Source organism: Tachysurus vachellii, chromosome 9, assembly GCF_030014155.1.
Source record: "Tachysurus vachellii isolate PV-2020 chromosome 9, HZAU_Pvac_v1, whole genome shotgun sequence".
NCBI classification, from domain to species: Eukaryota; Metazoa; Chordata; class Actinopteri; order Siluriformes; family Bagridae; genus Tachysurus; species Tachysurus vachellii.
Window position 1 is genome coordinate 26,931,664 of NC_083468.1, and position 10,000 is coordinate 26,941,663.

The window sequence follows — 10,000 nt, forward strand, 5'->3', positions numbered from 1 at the left end:
GGAGGAACCCTACACAAGTAAACAAGCTCCTTTAGCTTCCATTCAGACGAGTGAACGCATGACTAATCCCACATCTCTGTCAAACTACCAAAGTAATAAACCCAGGAAGGAACTGAGACATCCAATCGTATGTATTGAGCAGGAAAATCACCAAACTGTCCTCTGGACAGCTTGTCGAGTCAGATGTGATAAGAATCAGAGTTAATTGCTTGTGACAGCCATCATTTCTCTCATACATGGACTTCTGGCACAGTCCGGTGTCAGATTAGCAGTGAAGAAGAAAAACACAGAGAGAGAAGCGCTTCCATTCACACAAGTGCAAGCACATTTTCTGTTTACTAATTTTAACCCATTTGGCTTCCCATAGTTGCTCCACCTTTCTGACCTCATTTGGCTTCCACTTTTATATCTTGGAACGTGTTCTAGTTCAATTTAATTATTCCCTGGTCTTCTTTCCACTATCTATCTATCTATCTATCTATCTATCTATCTATCTATCTATCTATCTATCTATCTATCTATCTATCTATCTATCTATCTATCTACAGTATCTATCTATCTATCTATCTATCTATCTATCTATCTATCTATCTATCTATCTATCTATCTTTCTAGAACGCACAATGCACCTTCTTGTGTTTGACAAATAATTATGCTAATGTTTGGCATTTGTGAAGTACATAATGACCTACACGAGATTATTGTATTCCTAAACAATAAGGATCTTTGTTATGCACCTGAACACATTTATATGTGTTAATAAGCGCACTCACGCTGCAGGCAGTCGGCGTTCAGCAGGTCCTGACACTTCTCATGGCACTTGACCCCACACTCGGTGCAGCGCATGCCCTGACGTGCAATGCCCCACAGCAGACCCTCACACTCGGGGCAGTAGGTAGGAGCTGTCGCCGTCCATACCTCAAAATGATGAGGCGTTGTAGATGATATGGGATAGATCAACGCCTGAAGAGTCTTCCTCAACACCTGCAGCTTCTACAGAGAGAGAGAGAGAGAGAGAGAGAGAGAGAGAGAGAGAGAGAGAGAGAGACAGACAGACAGAAACATGGTGGATGTATCTGTAATCAGTTATCTGAATCCATCTTGCATTCAATTTGCAGACATTTGTAGAAATTTACCTTTGAAATTTATGACAGCACTAGAACATTTCGCCCTGGAGTCTAATCACAGCAATTTAATGACAGTTACAAAAACTGCAGCTCAATACATTTTTACCTCAGATTGTAACCCAGAACCAGGAATCTAAAGACTCAGGAACATAAAATCCAGGACATGAGCCTATGAACTTATGAACCTTTGACCCAGAGTCCAAGAAATCCAGAAATGTTACCACAGGAACCTACAGTCAAGATCTGAAGAGAAGAACTTTAAATCTGTAGTCTAAAGCCTGAAGTCATAACCAGGATCTTTACCCCAGGAACATTTTACAACACGTTTTGGACCAGGAACCTAAACCCAGGTACTTTAGCTTAAGACCTGCAGTCTAGGGACTTTATACATGATGATTATTTCAGGTCCAGAGATTCACTAAGTTTCACGCTTCATGCTTAGTGGTAGATTTAATTTGCTACATTAGACTTTACTCGCCACATTAGATTTCACTCGCTACATTAGACTTTCCTCGCTACCTTATATATCCCTCATGCTGAACCCTGTATCTGTGTAGATAAAAGCTCCTGCTGGTGTGATCTATCTTCACACACACATTTTGCTCATCCTCAGCTGCACTCAGCATGGTGATGAATTCAGGTGAACTTCACGTAGACTTTATAAACCTAGCATTATTCATGCTCTGTACGCCACTGGACCATTAGCAAGTCATCAGAGCTTCATTTCCTGTGGGGATTGTTAAGTGTTGGTGTGTACAGCTGCTTAACTCTGTCCTGCATCGACACCAGCAGCAGCCTGTTGGTCGGCTTTATAATAAAATTCATTAGCAAGCTGCAGCGACTCGTTTTCCCTCATAAACATTATGGAGATCGATATGAAGCTCAGGCCACACTGGCACAGAGGCCAACGTTGTTCTGACTGCACACTCGCAGCTCTCGCAGTGTGCTCGCTGCCCAGCTGCTGGCTGACAACTCATCACTACATCGATTCCTGCACACCTTACCCTGCTCCCTGCATGCAAACCTCTGCGCTGAGAGATATGAGCAGCACAGACGTGGCAGAGAATGAAACTGAGTGAAGGCGACTCTTCTTGCAGGCGATTTTAGTGTTTAAGGTGTTGGACAACTGATCAGAAGGTTGCAAGATTGAATCTTAGGTCCGACCAAGCTGCCACTGCCGGGCCCCTGAGCACGGCCCTTAAGCCTCGTATCATATTATCATATAAACAAATGAAATGAAACAGAAGTCACTTTGGATAAGGATGTGTGCAAATGGCATAAATGTCTAGAGAAGTTGATTAAACCTGCAGGAGTGTCGATGAAATCTATATTAATCTTATATTATACACAGAGTGTTGAGTCTGGATGGAGATGGACGCAGTGCCAAGATTAACGCTTGTTATTTTACACTCAAAGTGTTTCAGAGCAGGTCATGTGACCTCAGGCATGGAGTCAACATCTGTACATCTGTCACAAGCTTCAGAGAGAGAGAGAGAGAGACTGAGAGAGAGAGAGAGAGAGAGAGAGAGAGAGAGAGAGAGAGAGAGAGAGAGAGAGAGAGACTGAGAGAGAGAGAGAGAGAGAGAGAGAGAGACTGAGAGAGAGAGAGAGAGAGAGAGAGAGAGAGAGAGAGAGAGAGAGAGAGAGAGAGAGAGAGAGAGAGAGAGACTGAGATAGAGAGAGAGAGAGAGAGAGAGAGAGAGAGAGAGAGAGAGAGAGAGAGAGAGACTGAGAGAGAGAGAGAGAGAGAGAGACTGAGAGAGAGATGGAAAGAGAGAGACTGAGAGAATGAGAGAGAGACAGAAAGAGAGAGAGAGAGAGAGAGAGAGACTGAGAGAGAGAGACTGATAGAGAGAGAGAGAGAGAGAGAGAGAGAGAGAGAGAGAGAGAGAGAGAGAGAGAGAGACTGAGATAGATAGAGAGAGAGAGAGAGAGAGAGAGAGAGAGACTGAGAGAGAGATGGAAAGAGAGAGACTGAGAGAGAGAGAGAGAACGAGAGAGCGAGAGAGAGAGACTGAGAGACTGAGAGAGAGACAGAAAGAGAGAGAGAGAGAGAGAGAGAGAGAGACTGAGAGAGAGAGAGAGACTGAGATAGAGAGAAAGAAAGAGGTCTACTGAAAGTCCACTTTCTCTCTTTTCTCTCTCCTGTGATTTTTTCCACTCATTTGTTAAACTGAATGAAGTCTCACACGTCTTTACGAGTCGAGAAAATAAATCACATCATTAAAAGTTAAGCTGTCGATTATACTGTGTTTAATTTCCTGTAATTAGTGCCTTCTGTAGTGCGTGTTGTACAGCACACTGCAGTCACAGCGGCGTCTTTAATATCACTCAGGATCTTTCCTGAGTTTGTGCTGAAAACTTTCAGCTCACACTGTGAATGACCCTGTAATCCAGGAGCTGTTGTAGCTACACACACTGTAGGGTAATTAAGAGGAACGTTTCCCATAATGCTTTGCTGAGCACCACCCGAGCTGCTAGATCGGCTTCGTCGAGCGAGTGTAAACATGTGGTGAGCCGTATCTCGGCGAGGAGAAAAACTTCTACAACTTACTTCTTTCTCTCTTCAGACTTTAAACGAATGAAGCCTGGATTCCAGCCAGATGTTTCCTTTAAAGACGTCAAACTACTCTGAGCAGTTATAACACTGATACGCAGTCTGATTAGTACACTTTTAATCCGCAGGAATAAGAAGCTATCCTGATTTGTCCAGATATTCCATGTTCTGTAGCTTTATTTAAACACGCCTCAGGAAAGTCGTTCTCTTCTAATAAAACCTACGGACGCTGATGCTCTTTACTTTTATTAGCACAGATAGCCTGTTACCTGTGACCCATATTTCCTTTCCTCCATCTGGCCACCGATAAGAAAAGTTCGGACGCTCCAACCATCTGGCTACGGCAGCCGTTTTTAGACTCTGATTTCCCTGAAGATTTCATTTCCTCTCCGTCTCTTTTTTATCCTCGCTACAGTTAATAACACTCCGACATCTGCTTCCTGATCCGCGCTACAGCCTACTTCCGTCTCACTTTACTGTCTTTCAGTCTTGCTTTAGACAGTCTCAGTGTAGAGAGCTCTTATCTCGACGTGGATGAAGAGATGAGCGAGACTTCACATCACAACCTCAACACAAGTCCAAAGCTGAAGGATCGGAACCCAACGCTACAAATTAACATAATCATCACACCATTAAAACCCTGTCTAATGCGATGTCCAATCTCTTTATCATCATCAACCAGCAAAGCCTTTGCATAAAATGACTGTCTGATCTAAACAAGATCAGAATTGTCTCTACAGCTCATTGAGCCCTAAACTGTGGAAGGAAAATCAATCCAACGTATAAACCATAAAGCCAAAATAATACATTCAAACAAACCTTTGGAAAAGTCCAATCTAAAAAAAACAGCTCCTAAAATCATCCTGGAATTAGAGCAAAGTCTGGAATGTGAATCTAATTCAAATGAGACCTGAATATCTATCTGTCCAATCCAAACGAACCAGAAATGAGAAATGCTTCCAATTTGCCAAATCTAGTCCAAGTCTAATCCTAATAAACATTGTACTCAAGTCAAGTCAAGAAGCTTTCATTGTCATTTACACCATATAGAGCTGTTACAGTACACAGTGACATGAGACGACGTTTCTCCAGGATCATGGAGGTACATAACACAAAGACAGGGCTATAAGGACTTAGTAAGTTAGTCTTAGCCACATAAAGTGTATCTGTGTGACCTGGTGTATACAGTGCAGGACAAGACAGACAAGACAGACAAGACAGTGAAGGACAAGACAAAAAAGACAGTGCAGAACAAGACAAACAAGACAGTGCAGAACAAGACAAACAAGACAGTGCAGAACAAGACAAACAAGACAGTGCAGGACAAAAGACAGTGCAAACAAAAATACAAGACATTACACAAAAGGCAATAAACAGAAACAGCACTGACCAGTGTAAATACTGTACAGCACTGACCACTGTTCAGTGTAAATACTGTGTGTTCAGTGTAAATACTGTGTGTTCAGTGTAAATACTGTGTGTTCAGTGTAAATACTGTGTGTTCAGTGTAAATACTGTATGTTCAGTGTAAATACTGTGTGTTCAGTGTAAATACTGTATGTTCAGTGTAAATACTGTGTGTTCAGTGTAAATACTGTGTGTTCAGTGTAAATACTGTATGTTCAGTGTAAATACTGTGTGTTCAGTGTAAATACTGTATGTTCAGTGTAAATACTGTGTGTTCAGTGTAAATACTGTATGTTCAGTGTAAATACTGTATGTTCAATGTAAATACTGTGTGTTCAGTGTAAATACTGTGTGTTCAGTGTAAATACTGTATGTTCAGTGTAAATACTGTGTGTTCAGTGTAAATACTGTGTGTTCAGTGTAAATACTGTATGTTCAGTGTAAATACTGTGTTCAGTGTAAATACTGTGTGTTCAGTGTAAATACTGTGTGTTCAGTTTAAATACTGTATGTTCAGTGTAAATACTGTGTGTTCAGTGTAAATACTGTATGTTCAGTGTAAATACTGTGTGTTCAGTGTAAATACTGTGTTCAGTGTAAATACTGTGTGTTCAGTGTAAATACTGTGTGTTCAGTGTAAATACTTTTTTCAGTGTAAATACTGTATGTTCAGTGTAAATAATGTGTGTTCAGTGTAAATACTGTGTGTTCAGTGTAAATACTGTATGTTCAGTGTAAATACTGTATGTTCAGTGTAAATACTATGTGTTCAGTGTAAATACTGTGTTCAGTGTAAATACTGTGTGTTCAGTGTAAATACTGTGTGTTCAGTGTAAATACTTTGTTCAGTGTAAATACTGTGTGTTCAGTGTAAATACTGTGTTCAGTGTAAATACTGTGTGTTCAGTGTAAATACTGTGTGTTCAACAATATCGTGTGTGCAGAAATACTAGAATGAACAGATCAGTATTATAGCAGCAGTTACATGAGATAATGTAAAGTATTGCGCAAAACAGCAATCAACTGAAATGTGAGACAGAGAGTGTGTGTGTGTGTGTGTGTGTGTGTGTGTGTGTGTGTGTGTGTGTGTGTGTGTGTGCAAAGAGCAAAAACAGTGTTTAATGGAAGAGTGTGTGATCTGAAAGATGTGTTATACTGTGCCTTATCTAAACAAAACAGAAATACAGCATCTAATCAAAATAGCTCTAAATCTGATCTGTCTAATCTTTAGTGTAAACCACGAAGTGTTTCACAGACATTTCACACAAATGTCCAATCCAAACAAATCAAAATCCAGAATTAGTGAACTCTGAAACAGTCTAATTTAGATGAAAGTGTCCGATCTCTGCTGTAAGAAATATTTCCCCATGTTCTGGTGACGCCTGAAATACCTGTCCGATCCCAAATAAGTTTCCAGTCTAAACAGATCAAACGCAGCACTTTCGGCACTCAATAGCAATATCGACCGGTCTGCTGCGTTGGGATAATGCGGAGAGCGAGGGATGAAGGTCAGCAGAAAAGAGGAGTAATTCTCTCTTCATTGATTCAGATTCTCTCGTTCCTCCATGGCAGTGCTGGCACGACCACAGAACTTATACAGCTCCGTAATTAAAAGTGGAGCGACTGAAATCTCAGCATAAAAAGTGATGAAGCCAAACACTTCACGTGCCTGCTGAAAAGAACCATCTGGTTTTAATCACCACATCAGAGCTGCAAAAGTGGGCGTGTCTTTGAGTGAATAAGGAAACCGAAATCCATATATGGTAATGAAAGTAGCAGGTGAGTGGGTGTGACCTAAAGGCTGATCATTGACAGAAAAGTGGGTGTGTCCTTACATCCAAGGATGGAAATTACATCATGTCTGAGTGAGTAAGACTTTAAAGGCCAGAGCTGAAAAAGTAGAAGAGTGAGAAATCTGGGCGTGGCTTTATATGGTAATGTGGGTGTGTCTTTAAGTCTGTATGTGTAAATGACAGGAGCTCTGAACGGTCAGGTTTAAAGGCTTTAGAATAAAGTGGGAGTTTGTGATAATGAGAGCAGCTCTGAGTGAAGGCGTAGTCTAAAAGCCTTATATGGTAATGTGGGCGTGTTTGTGATTTACATATAAAGATATGCAGGCCGTAAGAAGGAAGTCACTGGTATTCCTATGACATCATCTAACTCACTAATACCCTATGAGTTAGACACGCCCACTGCTCTGAAATTTCTCCTCCTTTTTTAACTTCCTGTTTCAGCGATGTCTCCACTGACTGACATTTTTCACGCTTCCTGTTTGTTGTTATCTGATTTCAATAACGAAAAATTCCGAGACAGTGATTGCATGTGTGTATTCACCTGTATGCAGGCGAGTGTGTGCGTGTGTGTGTGTGTGTGTGTGTGTGTAATTGTACATTATACAATTGTCTCCAGCACTCACCAGCTCCTCGTTGTTCAGGGTGGATCTGGTCACGAGCGCAAACGAGATGCCTGCCTTTCGAGCAGCCAAAGTCTGCAGAGAGAAGCATGTATTACACACAAATCACATTTCACATCAAATCCGCTCTGGAAATCTGCGTACTGCCTCCGTCCTTCTCTTTATCGAATCATCGCATGTGAGTGCTACAAATGCAGCTTATTGCTACGAGCTAACCGCTCTGCTCACCGTTACATTTACAGCCCGACCGACAAAGTGAACATTTTCTCTAAGCGCTTGTTTATTTTACCATCTGCTCCACGTTCACATTTCTTTCTGCGGTTGTTGATGGCTTGTGTAGAAGACTATTTCTGAAGGGATGTGATATGATGGGAAGCTTATGACAATAAAAAGCCTATTTTGTCTATCAAGTTTAATATTAAATCTAAATCTAAATATAAAATACAGGAAATAAAAAAACGACAGCGTTGTCATGAACCGCATAAACTCGTAGGAGCTGCGCAACGTTACGCAACATTATGCAACATCTTTATTCCAAAAATATATACATACAGAATATGGCATAAAAATAATATATAAAATATATAAACTCTGGCTTAGAAATAAACATTCTGTTATTTCTAATCCTAGTGTCCAATGTTTCAGTGACAACAGAATGTCCAGGAACACCAACGCTGTCTTCACCATTTTCTTGGTGGAAAAAAGTCGTATTTTTTCACCATTTAAACTTCCGCAAGCAATTTCTTGTCATCGCAACGCCAATCTTTTGGACCCTAATGAGTACTTTATGAGCAATTAGAGCAATTAACACAATTAAATCCAACACCAAAATAGACAGATACTCACCAAGGCCTTTGTTGTTCAGAGGAAGTAATGAAAGCAGAGAAGGAAAGAAGAAGAAAGGATGAATTAGTGAGTGAAATGAAGAGCTAATTAACGTTTTGTGGCATTTGGTGCATCTGCAGCGCTGTACTGACTGACTGCCATGCTGAGGGTCAGAAAACGCTTTATTTTAGCTTCTGCTTTATTATTTTTAAGCATTATTATTATTATAAATACATTCCTAACATTGCCTCATGAATGACATGCACTACAAATCTTACTCATGCTTTCGCTGTATAAATAATCCAAAAACTCTTGAATGCATAACGCAGTTCATAAGGTACTTAATTATGAGTTATAATACACGACAACACCATTAGGTTTTTCACGTGACGTCAGCTACCAAACACTGACCACACACTGACATTAGGGGTTGCATGGACTAGCCGCTGTGGGGATGAGGACTAGCCTCGCGGTTGGGACAGGAAGCTAACGGTGTTTGATAAACTATATTTAGATGCGTCATTTTTTTTTCTCTCTCTTGTTTTTACCATTAACACTGCTATCAGTTTGCAGTGCGATGACTTGTAGAGGTGTGTAGAAAAAAAACTTACAGCGCAATAAATAATAAACCCTCGCGCTGTGGTCTTGTGATCGGGATCGTGCGAAAGAGCCGCAGGTTACGCGTCACTATTCAGCCTCTCTCGGCTAGTTCACAGTCAGATCAGCGGCATACCATTCTACTGAGGCCTGAGATGAACACGGTGTTAATGTCTGCTGTACTGTACTGATTTCTCTTTCATTGCTAACATGTAAAGACACTGAATTCGTCGCCTGTACGTTGGGATGCTAACTGAACTGTGCTTTGATTCGTTCTTTACTGAATATTTAACAACCAGATGTCCTGATACCGGTTTTACTTCAGCTACGTTAAAGACGACTAGTCGACTACTTGCGTTCGAATTACTGCTCGACTAGTAAAAATGAGCGGTCGTGCAACCCCTAACCTACATGTGGGAATTTATGGATTGACCAAAGAGAGGAAAAGACAAAGGGAAAGGGAGAGAAAGAGAGAGAAATCGAGAAGAAGGATAAGTGTACAAATAGGAAATGCAGGATAGTGTATAGATTTGTCTTTACCAGTTATCGAGCCGCGAGAAGCCAATCGTGGTAAAGACGTGAAGTTTACGTTTAGTGAGAAAACACCAGGAAGCAGAGGGAGGTGTGGGAGCGGGACGACTCCAAACCTGTACATGAACTCCTTCAGCGTTTATGTAAGTGTAGAATAATCAGCATGCAGCGGAGTGACTGAGGCTTGCGGCAGGCAATGCCATAAAATGGAAGCGCGCGGATGGATAAGGTCGGATATGCTCGTTAATTTCATTTAATTAACACATAACGGCCTTAAGAGCAGCTTTTATTCCCTGATGTACAAACCCGGCTTCCCTCACCTGTCCTCATCCACTCAAATCACACACATCCCAGGGACACAGGGGGCGGAGCATAGGGTAATCTGTTCAGCCAATAACAAGCTCCGTTCCGTCTGTAACACACTCATGGTTCTCAGGCTTGTGGCCTACAAATGGATGTTTTTTCAATGAAGCTCTGTTTATTAGGACCAATAAGAACCACACACAGAACCCGTTTGGGTGCTTAATGGAACTTCTATCTACC

General features: G+C 41.2%; 1 protein-coding gene across 1 annotated transcript in view; it reads right to left on the minus strand.

Moving 5' to 3' along the window:
• The window catches only part of LOC132851492 (protein unc-13 homolog C), a 158,299-nt gene that overhangs the window by 128,243 nt on the left and 20,056 nt on the right, over positions 1-10,000 (minus strand). Inside the window, exons 6-8 of the mRNA XM_060878406.1 lie at positions 8,351-8,356; positions 7,508-7,579; positions 774-993 (exon numbers count right to left, since the gene is read on the minus strand). Coding sequence (XP_060734389.1) covers positions 774-993; positions 7,508-7,579; positions 8,351-8,356 — 298 coding nt within the window. The remainder of the gene's footprint in view (positions 1-773; positions 994-7,507; positions 7,580-8,350; positions 8,357-10,000) is intronic.